Source organism: Micropterus salmoides, unplaced genomic scaffold (genome assembly GCF_014851395.1).
Source record: "Micropterus salmoides isolate LMB-PRFRI ecotype aquatic unplaced genomic scaffold, ASM1485139v1 Ms_hic_scaffold_3, whole genome shotgun sequence".
Classification (NCBI taxonomy): Eukaryota; Metazoa; Chordata; class Actinopteri; order Centrarchiformes; family Centrarchidae; genus Micropterus; species Micropterus salmoides.
Genome location: NW_024042261.1, coordinates 34235688 through 34257471, shown reverse-complemented (window position 1 = coordinate 34257471; position 21784 = coordinate 34235688). Strand labels below are relative to the sequence as shown.

The following is a 21784-nucleotide window of genomic DNA, read 5'->3' as shown; positions in this document are numbered from 1 at the left end:
TTCTAATTTATTGTGTGTAAGCGCTCTAATCTATAACTTTTTGTGTACTGAATCCAAATGCCCTTTTTCCTCACCTTGCTTTGTCAGTGCTTCTCTAAGGGCAGGGGTGATCATCTCTCTTCTTTCCCCTTCATCTTCAATCTTCTTCACTCCGTTCAACTTGGATAGCTTCACCATCTGGCCGTCTCCTTGACCGTCCGCCTTGCTCTGCACACACACAAACTTTAGAGTCAGTTATTGTTTATAACCATGACGGTATCTATTAAAAACCAGGCTCTGTTGCTGTGCTGTGACTAGCATCTGTCACAACTATAAAATCATATACCATAATGTTCTAAATGTTATGCTGACAAAAAAAGAGTTATTAAACAATAATTTTATAGTCATTGTCAATACTTACTTTACTTAACTTCACAGGGATACACCCAAAGGAACAGAACAAATAAACACAGTAAGAAACTTAGCTTTGGAGATTCCACCATTATTTAACTGACATGCATTGATAGTTACTATCCTTTCTAAATTTGTTAAGTGTAAGAATTACATTTAAAGAAAAATTATGCAGTATTTTTATCTTAAAATAACAGCTTCAAAGTAATTCTGATGTTACACTGACTTATAATAGGGAGAATGGCTTCTCAGTCATTGCGACTCAGGCCCAGTGTGCCTACTACTGCACTATGTAACATGAAATCCCTGGCAGGAAATCTTTTTCGAGAACAACGTAAACGGCAATACATTAAGCAAGTGGAACACCACAAGACATAGTATACACTGCGAAATGGTAGGTTAGCCAAATCTCGAGTCATTGGGTGACATTAACTCAAAAGCTTTCAGGTTCCCCACAGAATAATAAATAGAAATGAAGATGTGTTAGGACATGGCTCTGCAACCTACCCATAAATAACACCTGTCCTGAAATGCTGATAGTGATTAAACTGCTGTTGATACCTACCACTTTAAAAGCAAGAAATTTCCAAGAGCTCCTCTAAAGTGGCAGAACTGAAGATCAAGGGTTGTGATTCTGCAGTCCTTACATGGCTTTGTGTGCGACATAACCATCAACCATTTATTAAAAAACAAAACAAAAAAGACCATCATCCTGTGATACACAGTACAGGATTAAGGTCATTCAGGGGCCCAAAGCAGTGTAACAAAAGGTATACTCTATAACAAGACAATTGTTAGACTTTACCACAACAGCTGTCTTTTTTGATGCTAAAGCTTCTACAGCCTATTTCTTAGTAAGATTAACATCTTCCTTCAGGCCAACATTACATTATTGCAGTGTACAGCATTTGTATGTAAATCTAAATATCTTAGAGATATTTTGTTTACAGATACGACCGAAGATTGATTAAGTCCTGCTAGAATAGTTGCCCAGAGCATGGGAACAGGTATTACTTTTCAGAGAGGCGTGATGGACCATTGCCACTGCATCCATGGGTTCCCACTGGATATATGTGTTTTGAGTCAGTGATCTACATTGGGTGAGCTTCTGTTACTTAGAAAAAACTGTAAACCTGCATTAATTGATTGTTTTGACCACTTCATCAACAACAAACTGTGAACGCAACAACGATATATCACAACTTTTTTTAACACATCCAGTAGACATGAGGAAAGTAAAAATGTATTCACTCTTCTTTTAGCTTTGGTCTCTACCTAACCTTAACCATATAGAGGGAAATATCTGGCTCTTAAGCTTGCGGATACTCCACTTTGTTCACCAGCTAGTCTCTAAAACTGCGTTAAGACTGCATGCTAAAGTAACGCAAATCTGAATTTTCTGCTCAGTGGGAATAGCACAAGTCACATGGAATCTGATTTTTTTCCAGTTCAGATTTGGGCCACATTCATATGTGGTCCACACCAGATACAGGTCAGATATTTTAAAATGCGACCTCAGAATGGACAGTGAAAACCGGGAACTAATGCAACTCTGACGTCATTCCAGAGCGACGTCATATCAATTCTGCGCTAGCGGAAATACAGCATAGAAATAATTGCTCCACAAAAAGCCATAATTAAAAAAAAATCTCTCTCTCTCTCTCTCTCTCCTCGTCCCCATCATCATTTACCCACAAATACCCAGTCTTCCACCTGAAATCAATTTAAAAATAAAACCATAGACACTCGCCTCTGTGGCCTCCATGTTTACTTCCATGCAACAGCGTGCTGCGTGTGATGATGTATTATTCTTTTGCGCATGCGAGTCAGTTTCAAGCCATGGCCAGTTCACACTGGAGTAATTTAAAAGATAATGTGAACAGTCAATCAAAACAATCGGCAATCTGGCCAATAGATCGGAATTGAGCATTAAGGCCTGCAGTGTGAACATAGCTTAACTGTCTGTCCATCTAATCAAAATATCTCATGTGAAAAACATACAATGAAGACACAAAATAGAAAATACATTAGTTTGTTAGTGTTCCTTGTTGCTGTAACAACAGTCGTTATGGTCAAGTCTGAACGACCATCGTTGGTATCTTCACCTGAGGCCAATAGGCTACGTTTGTTGAGTTTCCTGGGAAGTGATGAAAGGACAGCATTGTAAGTGGGGGATAAGTGGTGGCGTAGACCCCCTCCCCTGTTCAATGACGGCTTCTCAACCCTGGTGTAGATGCTTCCTTGACACCTCTTTCAAACCATCCATCTTCTCTGTCTAAAATGTGCACCTGGTGGTCCTCAAACGAGTGTCCTCTGTCCTTCACATGTAAGTAGACTGCAGAGTCTTGACCTGAGGAGTTGGTCCTTCTGTGTTGAGCCATGCGTTTGTGTAGTGGTTGTTTAGTCTCCCCAATATACAGGTCTGTGCATTCCTCACCGCATTGGACCGCATACACTAGATTGCTTTTCTTGTGCTTGGGGGTGCTGTCTTAAGTTTAAAAAAAAAAAATCACAATATCTTGTCACAATGTGACTTTTTTTTTTTCCATATTGTTCAGCCTTTGTTGACAGGGGATGAAAAAGTAAGTCATCACATTGTGTCTAAATCCTTCCAAATCTTCTTCTATGGTAGAAAATAATTTGATGCTGTGCTAGATGACATTTGGAAACATTTATCCATCTGAAAATTCTGTAGCTCGCAATTTAAATCCCAAAAGCCAGTACAAATGTCCACTTTCACTTATTGCTTCCGTGACATGGAAATTTATGACAGCATTCGCAACATGTAGCCCACAGTGCAACAATCTGTCCCCGTGGTGTTTGCGTGCAGCCCTAGTGATTCATCTGGTCCCAGTCTCTGGTTCCCACTGCTCGGCTTTCACCCTCGTATGAGAGCTTGCAGACATCCACATGCCCGGACTTGTCTGGACTAACAGAACTGGGACATCTCGCAGCACCGTGTTGTGCTCTGGAACCATGAAACAACATGGGGCTGATGCAGACGGACAGCGCAGCAAAAACACACAGGGCAAGCAGGTGACCAAGGGACAAACATAAAAGGTACAGTACAAGTGGAAGGAGAGAGCACGAAAAAGCCGGATCAAGTAGAAAGAGAGAAAGAAAGAAGACGCAAGAACAAAATAAATACGTAAAACCTCAAAAACTAAGAAAGTCATGTGTTAACTAAGTTACCCAGTGTAGCAGTTACTTAGTATATTAATTAAAATAATAAAAAGGTGCATATTTACATTTCAGATAACAAAACGTATAATAAATTAGTCATCCTCCTTTAAGTGACACATATTTAGCATACAAAAGATGGGCTAAGCTAATTGGGTTTTCAACAAAGTCCAATAATAATAAACTATATCAACACAATGTTTGAGGTAACACAACAGCCTTTTAAGTCATAGTAGCATCCTTATCTTCACGTTACAGAGACTATGCATATTGATAAAATTTCTGAAAAAATGCCAGTTTTCATCTGTAGTCCCCGGGCATCTCTGCTGTCTCTCTCTGGACATGCAGCTGAAAACATCAAAACCCAGCCCAGAAAACTGTGCAGCCGCTCAGGTTAATGATCCGTTCCACACTAATTCCTATCTGGCAACAGTCCTGCAGCATGAAATGGACCAGTCTAGCAGAAACAGAAACCTCCCAGGACAAAGTCTAGTTGCCAATGCAGTGAACATTTGCGCAAAATCAATTTGAGAAACAATGGAAATGAAGTAGGGCACTTGGCAGAATACAAATAGCTATAGCCAAAGACTGACATAGACCAAGTTTGGGCAACATGAGCTCTGCACTCTGGCAGCCAATCACAGTGTGCCTGCCAATCTATCATCTGTGTGTTTTGTACTTTTTGTATAATAATAATAATAATAATAATAATAATATGTATTATCCTCATTCCTGCCTGGCTGCAAGCACCACTGACATCAATACAGACAAATCAATCTGTGCAATATTTAGCTCTACAGCCTCCTGCTTTTTATGGAGCCGTTGGCCTTAACAAATGACAAAAAAACACTGATGAGGTAACTTACTAATAAAAAGGACAGCTACTAAGAGACAGATGCTTATTTGAGGGTAATGGGTTTAAGAGCATGAAATGCAACAACCAACTCATTAGTGAGTGAAAACAGCTCTAGTCTCTGGACAGCCCAGTTCAAAAACAGACTGGCTGATCAATACTGCATGTAAGAAATATGTGTCCTCGGTCTCAGGGATAAAATCTCCTAAAAAGCATTCCTGTATTTAATAATTTAAAAACATTTCAAAAATGAATACTACTCCCATGGGCACTGTTTTGGACTGAATTTTAAGAGGGTATGTTTTACAATACATTCTGTCAAGAGCCATAAAAAGAGGATCAAAACTGACCACTGGACTAAAGGAACACAGCTTCAAGCTATGACACAAATAAGTACAAGTGAATTGAAAGCGCTGATGTTTACTGGAGGATCATATTTTGTGCAGTCCTATGGATTTAAATAATAGTGTAATAAATGTTAAATTATGTAGAGTAACCAAATGTGTTAAAACATTGCTAATCTAACCTACAATGTAGTAAAAGCAGCTAAACTACTCCTTAGTGCCATAACCAACTAACCATAAACTAGTTTCTCTGAATTTGTTTGACTGGTGTAGGTAAATCCAACCCTGATTCAAAGCACTTAAATACAGACTCAGGTGGAAGGATTTAGCTTCAGTTTGGTTCCTTAAAGACTAAGAATGTAATAAAATCTGTTAAATGTCTGTCTGATGTGCAGAGAATGAACGCCACTAGCTTTGGAAGTGAAACGACAGCTTGGTGTTAAATGCCAGACCAGTGGCTCACTCAGAGATGTGAGTTAGCTGCAACGGAGAGTCTCTGCTATCACCTAGTGGTCAAACACAGCCAAGGTGAGCTTCCACCTGCAGTTATGGGGAGAGGTCGATCTCTTAACTCCTTTTAAATACTGTAACACAGAGTACATTTTACTAAAGTCTAAAATAAGCTCATTAATGGGGAGTAATTAAAACCATCAGCTGGCTCTACACTGTAAATTAGCTCACATATTCAAGTCAGGGGATTTCCTTGTTCACACTTAATTTGCAGCTTGGCTAAATACTTGTTGTCTCTTGGCACTAGCAAATGTTTCGTGTACAAAGTAATTACATCTTGCACTGCCCGCTCTGTGTGATCAAATTATGCAAAAACAACACTAATTTGTTATCGCACACACACAGCAAAATTGTCATCCTGACATCCAAGAGGGACGATACGAGTCATCACAGCAAATAATTATACTTAGACTAAATACTATTAGGATACATTTGCAGGAAGTGAAATGGAAGTCCATTTTTTTGTTTGACACATCACAAAAGATAGTACGGCACCCACGGCGTCCTCATAAACACTACATTAAAATGAATTGAATATTTTTTAGAAGTTTCTTTAAAAGAAGTCTGGCTCCTTCCACTGTGGCAGACATAACTGAAAAGCACTGAGCTTCCCGGGGCCCTCAAGTCATCTTCTGATGTCTCTAACTTTCCCAGGCGTGATGTATAAACACATTCATGTAGGGCTTACAAAGAGGCCTGTCCAAACCCCACAGAGCTGACACACAATATACTGGAATATTTATGTCACAAGTGAAGGGACAAGCCTGGAAGAATCTGTTGTTCCGTAGGTCTACCGCAACCAGCACTGGTAGCACAACATTAACTCTGTCATAAAGCATTGTGCTTTAATGAGAACAAATTTCAGGAACCAGAAAGGCTCTAGTCAACGACAATATTGTCTTAGGAATTCTCTTGACCTACTGAAAAACACACCAACACAATTTCCCCCCTGTCTGAAACAGGACAGAACATGTTCACTCACTTGTTTTTTTAGAGCTGACAAAGACGCCAAGGAGGCAAATACTCAAAGGTTTTATTTGAGGTCTGCCTAGAAAGAAGTTAATGTACATATAATTTCATTTACAAGCTACAATAAAACCATTTTCAGTTGAGGCAGGAGTTTGGCAGTTGACATAATGCAGACAGAGATCATTTAAAAGTGGCAAGTGGTGTAAAGTAATGGTAATTATATGTATCAGGGGGAAGATCTGGATTGGCAGGGCTTAATCAATCTCATTGTGTTTTGCTACAAATACTATTGTACATACATGTTGTATTGTAAAGAGCAGGAAATCATCAGACAATAGCCGATAGGTTTCGAGATTAACCAGGCATCAACTAATATCACAGGCTCTCTCTCTGGAAGGCTGGGTTAGGGTCACCAGTGGTGTTTCCTCTGATTGGTATGTTTGATATTTGTATACAATATGAAGCTACTAAGAGGCTAAACTCAGAAGCTTTCGCTCTGATTTTAAGAATAAAAGAGGACTTCTCCACACTGTCACAGATCACTTCTTTGCCACAGACCTTACACTACAGCCTATAAGAAGAGTGACAATGCCTCTTCCTTTTCATTTTTTCTGCTATTCTTGAGTCACTTGTTCCTCACAAGTATGTGAAGTGGGCGTCCTCGCTCTTACGCAAGCCTCAGCTTCTCGCCTGCCGGTGTCTGGTGTCTATCAACCCATCTGCCACTTTTCCATCAATGACACCACTATTTCTCCTTACTCAACACACTTAGATTGGACTCAGGTGGTGGAAGCTTAATGCCACAATGGTGCCTGCTTCTAGACCTTAATGCGGAAACACTGAAAATAAAACTGCTGAATGATGACTCAATAACAACAACCACCTAACTGTAAGACTGTGAAGCAGGAAGCTAAGTACTATATCTAAGTACATTATACATTTCCGAACGCTCGTTTTTATTATTTTCTTTCTGTGTAGCTGCATGAATGGTAGTGGTTTTCTGAAGCTAGGTAACGGTGGAATGAAGTAACTGATGTCATTTTAAGTTGTTTCTGACAAGATCATCAGCTAATTGAGCTGTAAAGGAATATGGCTACTTATGTAATGTGCTGAAAAAGACATGCATACATTACTAAAAGTGGTTTCACTGCTGGTAGACAGATTCTGACCTTTGCTTTCTTGGCACTGTTCATGAGGTTGCCCAGATCCTCCATATCAACCACTGAAGCAGATTTTTTCTCATCTTGCAGAGTAGACTCCTCCTCGTCACTGCTGGACTCAATCAGATCCTCCTGAAGCGAGAAAGAAGAAACCCTGAAACCTTGTTAAAAAAATTAAAATAAAAATAGGTCAAGGAAGTGGTGAGACAGATGTTAAGAGTGGAAAACGTAAACGATCCTCCAGTGTAGATTCACATACGTTCCTTCCCATAACCACTTAAAAACTTTCCCACGATTAAGCGAGAGCGCCCATATGGAACGCATTTATTGTTCAACGTTATCTCCTCTTGGGCTGCCTGACTACATAAAAACCATATGCATGTTTATGGCGTTTCAGAGGATTTCTCACAATGCCTGCCCAGTATCGAAGCATCTGCCCACATGTGCAGCAGCAGGATAAAGTGCATGAGCAGTAAAGACGGTAGATAAATCACAATGATCCCCTCACCACAGCTCTCAGCTACTCTTGGTTCCGGTTGAATGTCACCTCTGCTGAGTGCACAGAGTGATGCAGACAGAGGGAAAGAAATCTAAGCTAGAGTTGGCTCTGAGGTGTCTGCTACCATGACAACTGTCTATGTCTGTGATGTGATGAGTTATGTTTAATTGTACAGAGATTCATGAAAAGTAGAAAGAGCTCAATTTCCTGACTTTGCCTTACTGCTCGTTTTTTGGCTAATTGGCTATTTTTGCACCCTTACATAATTGCTTCTCTTGCACAGAAATATTTTTATCTCTAAATACGCATGAAAGGGTAGTGCTCTTCTTGTTTCAGTCAACTGAATTTTTTACACTTTTCTGGTTCTGTTTTCTACTCTGGTTTTGTCCTCCTGCTCTCACAGATTGTGCAGCTACACGCAAATAATTTAAAGTATTTTCTTATTTAATTTTGATGTGAAGCACTCCTAGTTTTTCACAGCTTTCTCATTCGCCACCCCCTCATTTTGCCTTCATCACCCTAAGGAATAAATTTGTTGAAATGCAGCTGCTTCTGTGCACCAGGGTTCATGAAATGGATGAATGAAAATGATGTGAATAAAATGCTTAGACCTTTACAGTCACCAGATTTCAACCCAGTTTCACAACTAGATTTTGGACCAATGTATAAGACAACACTCTGCACCACCGTCTCCATAAAACCAGACGAGGTAAACTTTCATCTTCAAATCTTTTAAGTGATGCTATATGTCCTTTTGTTACATCTGGCTATGTTTGTATTTCTTTCTATCTTCTGTAATATCTTGTGGAGGAATGGTGCCCATCCCTCAAATAGTTCCACAGACCTGGCAAAGAGCACTGAACTTCTGGAGACTTGTGGGGGCCCAACTCCTTACTAAGACACTTCATGTTTGTTTTTCTTTCTTTTTCACCCATCTCTATTTAGGTGATGTGAAAGCGCACCTGCTGCTGTGAAATTGATACACGAGTCAAAAAATCCAAAGACGATTTTGTTGTCTTTTTGCGACTTTAGAAAAACATACTGCTGACGGAGAAAGTCAGCAGAGCAGACACATGCAAGGTAAGAGAACCAGAAAGAGGCGGTGCAAGCCTGCGTATTTAAAGTAAGAGACCTGAGGTGTAGTGGTGTGTGTGTGTGGGGGGAAAAGCTAGGTGAGCAGATTCAGGTAGTGAGTAAACACAAAAACAAAACGCTAAAATAAGGTGGAGAATGAAGCAGAATTAAAATGGTGAAAAAAAGCAATACAAATTGAAATATACCCCGCTTCGTTGTCCAAGAAAAAACATGGACTTCCAACTCACTGACATCCTCAATTTTACATTGTTTTCATCTACATGTACGATCGGGAGACTAAAAGAGGAAACAACATGGAAACAGAACACAAAGTAGACCGCCAGTATACAACATCACGTTGCTCTTGAATGAAGCACTCAGCTCCTGGGTCAGTGACAAAACATGCAAGTAATACATCAGACCTGTAATGTAGCAGTTATGGACTCAGGTGTCAAATGCTGATCTTTTATCACTGTGTCCATGTCAAGTTGATCAGATCACTGTGTCAAAACACATTGTGTTTACATTTAATTAAAGCTAGATCAGCAAAGCCTACTTCACCAACTGAGATATGATCTGTGATAGGCAAGTGGCCCAATCAGTGGTCCAACATTAAGAAGAAATCATCATTATCATCATATTCTGTAACAGTGACTGGTAGACATTTGGCTTTTGATCAAGGACACTTCAGCAGAACGCCAACACGCTGAAGTAGTTGTTCAAATTTTTAACCACTGCCTAAAAAGGAAGAATGTTCACAGTGCCATAAAAAAACACAATAGTGATATATGCTCTGTTTTCCTGCCTTTACCTCTGTGTGGTTATTCTGCAGAGCTGCCTCCTCCTCCTCCTGTCCGTCTTTCCTCTTGTTCTTACAGGAACCTCCGCTCTTACAGTTCCCACTGCAGTTCTTCTTCTCACCCTTGGCCAGGGCCTGTATGCGCTTCAGGAACTTTACCTTCCAGGCCAGGAAGTCTGCCTGGATGCTGCCGTTACTGCTCTTTACCACATTACAGTCGCCCTCTCCCCTGGTCATGATCCGCATGCCACTCAGCATCCAAAGCCACTTGTCTATATTTTTACCCACCTGGTGAGGCAAAAAGAAGAGTGGGTTAAATAACAACTAACTGACCAGACGACATTTTGGTGAGCTGCATGTTAAGTCAAGTTTGGACCTAGAATATGCTCCCTACTGCTGAGCTACAGCCAACCTTGTATCTTAAGATATTCTTTAAATAACTGAAGCATATTATCAAGTGGTATTGTTATTACTCTAATATGGAAACCATTTCTTACCGTATTATAATGGCCAACATAGACAGAGTTGCCAAGACCAAACACTGCATATCTGAGGCCTTTGAGGTAGGTCTTCCCGTATCTGAAGTCAGTGGACGCCTCCTCCAACCACTTGCAGAACCACTCAGCGTTCGCTGTGGGCTCTCCATCAGTGTAGGTGGCCACAAGGAACACGCAGACTGACTTGTTGGTACACTGAACGGAGATATAAAACAGTAGCTCCAGGAAAGACGACTTGCCAATATGCATATTTTCAGTAATTATCACTTAAAGAAGCTATCTTATAAATGATTACACGCAATTGATTCTGCCAACTCACCTCCAGGACTAAAATTTCATACACAGGGCAGCAGATACCCACTAGATTGAATGTCAAATAAGAACACATTGTCCCGTTGGCCCTGTTAATGCACAGAAAATTTCAGGGTTCATGTCTAACAGCGTCTAAACTGCTAGCCAAATAGGGTCTTCTTGACTGATGGCTGGCTAGTGAGTCAGTACACGGAGGATCAGCTGCATCTAAACTAGAGACCTGCAGTCATTTCCCTTGTGGAGATTCTCCATCAATGAAAACTGTATCACTGCCCTTCTGAATAGTGATTTTCTCCCCTGCTGCGTACCAGCCAACCGATTCTCTATTCATCTCTCATTGGACCACATGCTGCTTGTGCCCACAAAATAAAAAGGGAACACTGATGAAAATAATCCTTCTTTCATCAGCTGAGCAGGATTTGTGTAACACATTTGTTGTTGTGCCTGCCATTTGAAAAATCAAATCAGCGAAAAATGAAGGACAGACTGAGCCGGAACATTACAGGACTTGAGGCTGTTAAAATAAATCAAATACAGTTACGATTTTTTACTTTGATTCATTCTGTTCTAATTAAGCATTGCCTGTACTTTCAGAGATGTAGAAAAAAAACTTTAAAAGAGCTGCAACTATTTAAAAAAGCAATAATTAGCCAGTTACATTATACAACGTCAAAGTTAAGAGTTAAGTACTGAGAGGCAGCTCTGAAGTAGGCAGAGGTTTAGCTTCTCATTCAAGGACACGATTTCTTAAACTAACCTCCTCAAGTTGAGGGCCATATGTCTCTACACTCTGCGATCTGATTACAAGGAAAAGCATCTTCTTTTTGGACCTGGCTTACCTCATCAGCAAGGCGATCATCTGGATCGTAGTCTTTCATGTCAATCACCTCTGCTGGTATACCCAAAGTTTTCACCTCCTCTGACAGCTCTTTTGCAAATACCTGAACAAATGATGGTGATGACTGTTGGTCTGTATCCTTGGATTTTACATTTCATTATGGCATCGTCTTGTCTATATGTTAACATCACAGACGTTTAAGTTTTAACTAAATAATATCTGTACCTTTGCAGTTCCAGTTTGTGAGCCATAGAAGATTTTAACTCCTGACACGTGAACCACAGTGTCTCTGTCATTGCCATTCACAGCTTTGTAGACCATTGAGCCGACGTCTTTGGGGAAACTTTTCTAAAAAGCATACGGAGGGAAACAATTAATGCACAGCCAAATAAATGACAGGTCACACAAGGACAAAGACTTTAAAAGTTTGGAAACATAAACTGCTTTACAAAAAAATCAACACAGGCCCACACATAAGTGAAGATATCGACAAATAACAATTCACCTTCTTCTTCAGTGCCATCTTCAGTGAGAACCAGACCCCAAAGACAAGTGCAGCAGCTGAATACAAGTACAGCCTGTTGTGCCATATCGATATGAAATAGCTCTCACTGGGACTGGGAGCATTCTGTGAGACTGGAGGGAGAAAATCCATCAAATTGAGTCCTCTGTTTTTCAGACAAGTGTACAAATGTTAACGCAGCAGCAACAAGCCAACAGGATTAAAGCCGAACCGTAGTTCACCTGCAGGAAATAAAGGGCGAGTACAGGCTAGCAATACATGCTAGCTAACAATGACACTAACGTCTGCCAAAACATAAGGTAGTTACTTTCCAAATAAATAAACTCACCTTTAGCATCCGATGTAGACACGCGACTTACGAAAAGCAATATAATTACAAACAAACTCAACATCGCTGCAAATTATATATCAAAGCACACAGTCCCCTGCAGCTGATGTTGTGCGCAACCATGTTGTTTGACCAACACGCATGCTGGGAAGTGTAGTCCGTTAACGGCTCTGGTTGCGCTCAAACTAAGCAGTACGCGACTTTCAAAGCAGAAGTATCGTGGCAAAAATATATCGATTCCGAAATAATGTGGACGAGGCCTTGTTTCTTCTGCTAACTTAAATATTCGTCGTTACGTATTTACACCTCTGCCTAATTTTTAGTATTACTTTGAATTTCTTCACCGGAAGTACTGCCTGACATTCACAAGTTTTACAAGTTGTGTTCAGAGACCTTTAAAGAGCTCTGGTTGTGTTGAAAGTGTTCACCGGGATATTTAATGTGATAACTATAACTAATGGCCGTTGTATTCAGACTTATGAGTGTTTACTGCCCTCAAGTGATAATAGAGCAATCATGCAACGTTGAATTAGCCGAAGTAGCGTCAAAAAAGATGTGATAGCATGCTAACACTTCCGGTGTATACTTTCAAAATACTAAAATGAAGCAATCAGAAACTAACATAAAAATGATACGCCAAGTTCGGACTTCTGTACTTGAAATATGGTATAAAAACAACCCTTTCTATTCGTTTTTATTTTTAGAATATGCATATTTATATATTTCCAAGTGTTCCAAGATCTGCAGCATGTATATAAGGGTAAGGCAAGTTTATTTGTATAGCACATTTCAACAACAAGGTAATTCAAAGTGTTTTACATAAAACATAAAAGCAACAAGGAAATATAAAAAAGTTTAAAAGCAACATCGGGAAATTGAAAACATACACATTAAACTATAATAAAAGTTACAGTGCAGTGTACAATCAGGGTTAAAAAAGTTAAATGGAAAATAAAAACAGGTTGAGGGGTTGAGCAAATAATTGAGTTACAATTATTTTGAAAAGAGAATAAACAGAGAATTACACTTAATCTACTCTCTCTAGCTAGTCTGTACTCGGGTCCATAGCAATCTTTGGGTCCACTGAAACTCCAAAAACCCTCAGACACTACAGAGAAACCAGGACATGTCTGTCCACAGGCCATTTTGATCCAGTTATACTCTGGACCCACTTGCGCGTTTACAGGTGGACAGAGGTTCCTGCAAATCACTCAGGCGCGAGATTTCAGACCACTTCCTTCACTCTGTTCAATCTCACTCTCATTATCTTTTCACTCAATTACCTATACATTTCTCACTGTGTAAATATTTAATTAAAAGCAATGGTAAAAAAGCTAAAAACAAAGAAAAAGAAAACAGGACAGTAAAAGTTACAGTGCAGTGTAAGTTATCAATCTACTAGTTAAAGGCAGTGGTAAAAAGAAATGTCTTCAGTCTTAATTTAAAAGAACTGACTGTTTCAGCAGACCTGCAGTTGTCTGGGAGTTTGTTCCAGATATACAGAGCATAATAACTGAACACTGCTTCTCCTTGTTTAGATTTGACTCTGGGGACAGAAAGCAGACCTGCCCCAGACAACCTGAGAGGTCTGGATGGTTCGTAACAAAGCAGAAGATCAGAAATGTATTTTGGCCCTAAACCATTTAGTCCTTTATAAACTAACTGCAGGATTTTGAAATCAATTCTTTGACATAGGAAGCCAATGTAAAGACCTCAGAACTGGAGTGATGTGATCCACTTTTTTGGTCTTAGTGAGGACTCGAGCAGCAGCGTTCTGAATCAGCTGCAGCTGTCTGATGGATTTCTTAGGGAGCCCTGTAAGGACACTGTTACAGTAGTCGAGTCGACTGAAGTCGCATGGATAAGTTTTTCCAGGTCTTGCTGAGACATAAGTCCTTTAATCCTTGATATATTCTTCAGATGATAGTAGGCTGATTTTGTAATTGTCTTAATATGGCTCCTCAAATTCAGGTCTGAGTCCATGACTACACCAAGATTTCTGGCTTGATTTGTGGTTCTTAACATTACAGATTGAAGTCGAACACTGACTTTCAATCGTTCCTCCCTGGCTCCAAAAACAATAACTTCAGTTTTATCTTTGTTTAATTGAAGAAAATTCTGGCACATCCAGCCGTTGACTTGCTCAATACAGTTACTCAGCGCCTGTATGGGATCATAGTCCCCTGGTGAAATGGTTATGTAAATCTGTGTGTCATCTGCATAATTAGGGTAACATATTTTGTTGTTTTTCATAATCTGAGCTAGTAGAAGCATGTAATTGCTAAACAAAAGAGGGCCCAGAATGGAGCCTTGGGGAACTCCACATGTCATTTTTGTCAGCTCAGATGTGTAATTACCTATAGACACAAAGTAGTCCCTGTCCTTTAAGTAGGATTCAAACCAATTTAGTACTGTGCTAGAAAGTCCAACTCAGTTTTCAAGTCTGTCTAGTAATATGTTGTGGTCGACCGTGTCGATTGCAGCAGTGAGATCCAATAGTACTAAGACTTAAATTCTGACACTGTCAGTGTTTAAATGGATTGAAGACTTTAACAAGAGCCGTCGCAGTGCTGTGGTGTGGTCGAAAACCTGACTGGAAAAAATCAAAACAGTTATTTAGTGCCAAGAAAGCACTAAGCTGTTGAAAAACAGCCTTTTCAATGATTTTACTTAAAAATGGGAGATTTGAAATGGGCCTATAATTGCTCATTAGTGACCTGTTTTTAAGAGTGAAAAAAAAAAGAGTTAAAAACCTGTTGGCAGAATATCAAGGCAGCATGAGGAGGATTTCAGATGTTGTATTATGTCCTCCAGGTTTTTATGGTTAATAGAATGAAATTATCTCATGCTATATGAATTGTTTTTAAGTGGACACAGGGACAAGACATATCCTGTACCTGATGTGGAGGCACTGACTGCTTGTCTAATTGTTAGAATTTTGTCTGTGAAGAAGGAGGCAAATTCATTGGATAGAAGGTCAGAGGCTACAGACACAGGAGGGTTGGTTAGCCTGTCGACAGTAGCAAACAGGGCATGTGCATTATTAGTGTTTTTGGTGATGATGTCAGAGAAGAAGGGCCGCCTTGTATTTCTCAGTTCTAAATTATAAATGCGAAGTCTCTCTTTATAGATGTCATAATGAACCTGGAGATTTTTTTCTGCCACCTGCGTTCAGCTTTTCGACACTCTCTTTTTTGAGTTCCAACCAGTGTGGCATTTCTCCATGGAGATCTTCTCTTACCTGAGACCACCTTCACCTTGGCTGGTGCAACGGCATCAATAACATTTGTAACTTTAGAACTGAAATTATCTACAAGCTCATTGACTGAGACCCGTGAGAGTGTGTCGAGTAAAAAAAGCCTCAATAAATTATTCACTAGTGTTTTCAGTGATGTGCCGTTTTGTACATTTGTGTGCACACAGATTGCACTCTTAAAGAAAACACAGGAATGATCAGAGAGAGCAACATCTTTCACCACAACCCGTCACATGTTGGGTCATTCCATAATAATCAAGAAAACAACACAGTTCTTTAGTCCCTCTGTCCTGGGATGTTTAACATGGATGTTAAAATCATCAACAATAACCACACAGTCAAAGTCAATACAGATTATAGACAGCAGTTCACCAAAGTCATCAAAAAAGTTTGCACAGTATTTAGGGGGCCTGTAGATATTTAGAAATCTAGCTCGAGAAGAGGAATTCAACTGAAGAGCCACATATTCAAAAGAAGCAAAATTCCCATAATACATCTTTTTGCTTTGGAAGGAGTCATTAAACAAAATGGCAACTCCACCTCCTCTCTTATGCAGTCTCCCTCTTCACTCATGAAACTGAAGTTGGGAGGGGTAGACTTGATAAGGACAGCTGCACTGTTATCTTGGTCCAACCAAATTTTAGTTAAAAACATGCAATTAAGATTGTGAGTGATTATAAAATCATTGATTAAAAATGTTTTTCCTGACAAAGGAAAGGAGTCAGAAGTAAGAAAATTAAGATAGATAGGATTAAAAATGGACCAGATGAGAGGGGATCGCATACTGATTGCTACTGCCTTTATATTGAGGCTGAAGAGGAGGCTGCACAGCTGAGGAGGCGAATCCGCCAAAGAAGGGCCAGGATGCAGTGGAGGATGGAGAGGAGCCCTATTCGCTTATCTCTCTACCTTTGAACATTTGTCTAATCCCTTTTGTTAACTTGTCCACCCATTTATATGTAGACTTGACAGTTCACTTGGTACACCTATTTAAAAAAAAAAAGAATTTGTCTTTTTTTAATTTATGACTTCTTTTCAAGTGAACACTTTTAAAATAAAACCTCAAAAAGTTGTAATTACGCTCTGTGACCAGTGGCGTGCACTGTACAAATCACGTAACACGTTCATGTTAACAGTTTGTTCTGTATCTTTAAATATTATTTAAATATTATTTTTCACGAAACTAAAATCATTTGTACACTATTTGAATTTTTGTTTATTGCTTAATTATCAAAAGTCACTAAATGATTGAAATCTACTGAAGAACCAAAACGGAACTGTTGTTGAACGTCAATGTTTCACAACGGACACTCCAGAGAAACGCACTCAGAGCGCATCAACGACGTTGTTATCAGACAACATTGTTTTATTTGTCAACAGCAGCTTGGAAAGAGCATTCCGGCGTAACAGATATAAAAATGTCTATATTTACGCCAACAAATCAAATACGGCTGACAAATGTGGCTGTGGTGAGGATGAAAAAGGGAGGAAAGCGGTTTGAAATCGCCTGCTACAAGAATAAAGTTGTGAACTGGCGATCAGGAGCGTGAGTAATATTAAACTTCGACAATGTTTAAGTTATTTTTATAACTAGCTGACGTTACTAAAACATCTTGTTCGTTATATGTTAAAGTCAACGGACATTTGCAGTTTAAATTTAATCCACCAGTCTGTCTGTTTAATTCCTCTCTGCGTGTCCAAACATTGTGTTTAATTCCAGAGAGAAAGACCTGGATGAGGTTTTGCAGACAAGATCGGTTTTCGTTAATGTGTCCAAAGGTCAAGTTGCTAAGAGAGATGACTTGACTAAAGCTTTTGGAACAGATGATCTGACTGAAATTTGTAAATTGGTGAGAAATATTTTCCTGCCTACCTCTTGTTCACACTGTGTCTTCACCTTCACTTCCTCACCCTTTTATTATTTTTTTCTTTTGGACAGATCCTGACCAAAGGAGATCTCCAAGTGTCAGACAGGGAAAGGCACTCTCAGCTGGAGATGATGTTCAAGGATATTGCGACTATTGTGGCAGAGAAGTGTGTCAACCCTGAGACCAAGAGGCCATACACAGTCAGTCTAATTGAGGGGGCGATGAAGGACATCCACTACTCTGTGAAAACCAACAAGAGCCCTAAACAGCAGGTGAGGAGACACACTTTATGTGTGTAGACTGGAATAATTAATCAAGGAATGCTTGGTGATAACGTTATCTGTTGGAGACTGCAAAGAGTTAATACACACTGACAGACAGCTGGAGCCAGTGTCCATAAATACATAAATAAGTGTTTCCAACACATGCCCAGATATATGAACGGCCGCCCAGGTAAATCTGGTGACCCATTTCAGCATTTTGCAGAGAAACATTTATTAGTATTACTCACATCACAAGATGCAGACACGGTGGATATTTTACAAGCACGGACCAGGTAAACTGACAGTGAACACCTTGGTTTCGACCGTTGTGATTGGTTTCGTCATTATCAAGCCTCCTCCACATGTGGCACATCTGCGTCATTCTGTGGGAGACCCTGTAAATACAATGTAATGTATCTTTTGTCTTTCTTTGAAGAACCTAAGTGGATCCCACTGACAACAAAACCAAAAATTTCCCGAGCACAGCAACATAATGAGGTGCTGGTAGATAGCAGGATAAATCTATGAAAAATCAAAAACAAATTATCACACACTGATCTGACTTACTACTTTATTTGGATCCCACTGGCATTTGATTTGTGATGCTCAAAGCACAAAAATATATCCACTTAAAAAAAAAAAAATTCACATCTCTTCCCAAATGTAATGAAAAATCTAAATTAGTTAAATGTTACAGAATACTTCTTATTGGTGTTTTAAACAGAAAAATAAAATCAGATGGTATAATTTGAGTATTTAGTTCAGCAGACAACAATAAGGACGGCTAAATGTTGACTTCCTGATTTCATCTGCCCTGTTGTTCCCAGGCTCTGGAAGTGATCCGGCAGCTGAAGGAGACCATGGAGATCCAGAGGGCCCACATGAGGCTGCGTTTGGTGCTGCCAGCCAAGGAGGCCAAGAGGCTGAAGGAGAAGCTGAAACCGCTCCTGCAGGTTGTGGAGAGTGAAGACTTTGATGAGGAGCTGGAAATGGTGAGGAGAGTTGAGGTTTTAAACTCACGGCGTGTCTGTGGGAGTGATTAAGTATTCTCTGCAGTCACTGAATAATAAATGTCAAGTAAATCTAGTATTACAATCAGATATCAGCTGAATGAGTTTTATCTGGTGCACACTTAATAACACTCAAATGTCAATTCTCTTTGCGTTAACTAATGCCTTTATGTATCTTTACTGCTCACATTATACTTGTTCATTCTCTTCATCCTCAGGTGTGTCTGGTGGATCCCGGCTGCTTCAGGGAGATCGACGAGCTGATCCGTTGTGAGACTAAAGGCCGAGGTTCTCTGGAGGTTCTCAGTCTGAAGGATGTGGAGGAGGGAGATGAGAAACTGTAGTAACCCAACAAGTCAGGAGTCTGCACCTTATCCACACTAACATGCAGCACACAAACTGCAAACTCATTTAAGAGACTATATTTATGATTCAGCCTGTTTCCCAGCCTCTCTTATGATGAAATGATTTATCTGACTTATTATTATTTGCCAGATTTGCGTACTGGGTGGAATGTATTTTGGATATATGTGTGAGCATGTATACCTGAACTTGCAGGTCAGTAAATAGCTCTGGCCTGCTTTCACATATTTATTCAGTTTCTTTTCTTATATCAGTACCTGGTGACCTTTAGCAGAACTTCTCAACAAGGCTGTTTCTGCCCTTACATCAGACTTTGTGTGCCATGTAGCTCAGTATACCAATTTTATGGATGATTTCTTTAACCCAATGATATATATTTTGTCATAATGAATGCGTTTGCTCTGTAGCAAATAAATAACAAAAATGTTTACTTTTTGGTTTATCCACAGTATTTTCCTAATATACACATAGTTGATTTGAAAACAAATTAAATAACAGTTTTCAAGCCCAAATATGTGGCAGCTTTAAGAACAGAAAAGTGTAACATCCAAACCAGTGACATTTGAAGCTTTTCCAACTCAGTTAGTTGCACCCCTTATGAACAAGTGTTGTACTTAGCACAATATAGAATCATATAGATATTATCTTGAATATTGTACGATGATTTTTATTATCAGTGTTCAGAAAAGGCTACAATACAGTGTTTGTAAATATTGCTGTGCACGTAACTTTTTTTACAAATGTAATGTTGAGTGTTCGCTTAGAAGTCTTACATTGTTTTGTTGAGCAAAAGAAAAATACAGTTAAGAGACTCAAGCACTACATCAAATCATGTTTTCATACTCTTTTATTTCAGGGTTTTCACTAACTTTCTCACATTTGAGCAGGAGTTCAGGGTGTCTGTAAATCAGAAATGTATGAAATTTAGTTCCTCTGAGGTAAAAGAAAACAGAAATCATGTTTTTAGTCATTCAAACAGATGTTTTCCTGTCAGGTTTTAGGTTTGACCTCCGCTGTAAACAAAGTGCACTCTCAGTTAACTGTTCTTTATTCTGAAAAGTATCATACTGATTGTCCCATGATATACCTGCTAGACTTTGGCGTACATCTGCAAATAGAAGTCTGAAAAGTCAAGTTTCACATCCGAACATTTCACAGCCTACTGTGAAAAGTAATCAAAAATAGATGGCTACAGTATAGATGTCAAAAGGACTGCTCACCTTACTGCCTCCCCAAATGCTCTGTGGAATAATGAGTTAATATCACTTTAATGCATGGCTTATGTAACCTGTAAACAAATATTTCTGAATCATTTGCAATGCTTTATTTGTGCAGAATTAATCTCAGATGTAAACATTTTTGCCACTCTTAACAAAACAGATATACAATTGCATTACTCTAGTGTAGGGCAATGTGTTTGTGCAATACAGTATTCAGTTTTAAGATCAATATTAACTCATTCACATTTGAGCCATTACAGTGTATTAAAGGTGTCAGAGGGCTGTAATGTCTTAATGTCAGTTTAGTATCAATAATTTCACCTAGTAAAGCAAACAGACACGTGTAACTTTACAGTGATGTTGAATTGGAGGAAGTTAGGATTGAATGTAAAACAATAACATACAGTATATACAGTGTGTTAGCTTCAATAAACATGAAGAAACAGCAAAACAAGATGTAAATCTAAAAACTAGCTACATGACACGTGCTTTTACTTTCTAATGTTAAGTTCACACATTGTTAATCCAGTGCATCATTACTCAACATGTGCAGCCAGAAGTTTTCCTCTGCTGTTAAATCCATCCACAGTCATTTCACGTATTAATGATTTTCCAGTTCAACCACTCACACTCTGTCATCAAATATTACATCACAGTCCCCTCAGATAGGCTGTGATCTGCGTTCATACTGGCTTTGCGTGAACGTAGTCCTGTTGATCCTGCTCAGCGGGTGACTAGCCTCGTCTTCTACATTTGGATTCCTGCTATCTTCAGGCTGCTGTACCTGTCTCTCACTAGTGGGGCATCTGGTGGTGAGAAACACCCCTCCCACCAGCATCAAAGCAAAGGAGATCCATCCAAGGTACAGTGCAGGTCCCCAGTCTCTTCTCAGCAACACAACACCCTCCAGTGGCTGGCTGGTGTGATGGCACGTCCAGGCTGTGGGAACAAGCAACAGTATGCCAGACAAAACAAAGAGGACACCAGAAAACACTTTGATCTGGCCACGCATGGGGAACCACACCGCCCCCGCTGCTCCAATCACCGCAGCAAAAGCCCCGGCTCCGATGGCTGCCATGATGAGGGCTCTCCACGTCCGAAAGCTTCCAGAAAGGGACATGAGCGATTGGTAGAAAGAGCAGTGCAGGCTGCCGTCGTGGGCCAGGTCCCAGTGATCCCATTCCAGCCACACCCCATCCCAGTAGGCAGGCAGAGTTGCCGTGGTGTTGTCCAGGGTGCCGCTCACCTTCCACAGGGCCAGGCAGCGTGTCAGAATGGCACAAAGCCACCCTGTGAGGGCCAGACCCAGGGCAGCGAGCTCCAGCTGCCGCTCCATGACTTTTGCCTGCCTGCTCCGCCTCTTCACTGCAGGCCCAACTGCCTAACCAGAAACAGCTGGCAGCAGAGTCCCACAGGGTGGGGTGTTTTTTTTAACGAGTTTGTGCATGTGAGGAAGAGACAACATGGAAATGTGTGTGTGTGAGGTGTGGGGTGTGTTTGTGTGCTGTCTGTTTTGAATGTCTGTTCA

At 40.0% G+C, this 21784-nt stretch overlaps 3 protein-coding genes across 3 annotated transcripts in view; 1 reads left to right on the top strand and 2 right to left on the bottom strand.

The window, feature by feature from the left end:
• tyw1 (tRNA-yW synthesizing protein 1 homolog (S. cerevisiae)) overlaps positions 1-12436 on the bottom strand; it is a 50569-nt gene extending 38133 nt beyond the window's left edge. Inside the window, exons 1-8 of the mRNA XM_038693314.1 lie at positions 12277-12436; positions 11931-12061; positions 11651-11773; positions 11427-11528; positions 10276-10470; positions 9791-10066; positions 7416-7538; positions 75-207 (exon numbers count right to left, since the gene is read on the bottom strand). Coding sequence (XP_038549242.1) covers positions 75-207; positions 7416-7538; positions 9791-10066; positions 10276-10470; positions 11427-11528; positions 11651-11773; positions 11931-12061; positions 12277-12340 — 1147 coding nt within the window. The 5' untranslated portion in view covers positions 12341-12436. The remainder of the gene's footprint in view (positions 1-74; positions 208-7415; positions 7539-9790; positions 10067-10275; positions 10471-11426; positions 11529-11650; positions 11774-11930; positions 12062-12276) is intronic.
• Positions 12437-16843: 4407 nt separating this feature from the next.
• Positions 16844-19466, top strand: sbds (SBDS ribosome maturation factor). The gene is made up of 5 exons (XM_038692723.1): positions 16844-17078; positions 17253-17382; positions 17472-17672; positions 18491-18655; positions 18892-19466. Exons 1-5 carry the CDS (start codon positions 16951-16953, stop codon positions 19015-19017), a joined length of 750 nt encoding a protein of 249 aa, XP_038548651.1. The 5' UTR covers positions 16844-16950; the 3' UTR covers positions 19018-19466.
• A 399-nt stretch (positions 19467-19865) lies between these two features.
• LOC119882610 (claudin-3-like) lies at positions 19866-21769 on the bottom strand. The gene has a single exon (XM_038692725.1). The coding sequence runs from the start codon at positions 21590-21592 to the stop codon at positions 20918-20920; it is 675 nt and encodes a 224-aa protein (XP_038548653.1). The 5' UTR covers positions 21593-21769; the 3' UTR covers positions 19866-20917.
• Between the last annotated feature and the right edge of the window lie 15 nt (positions 21770-21784).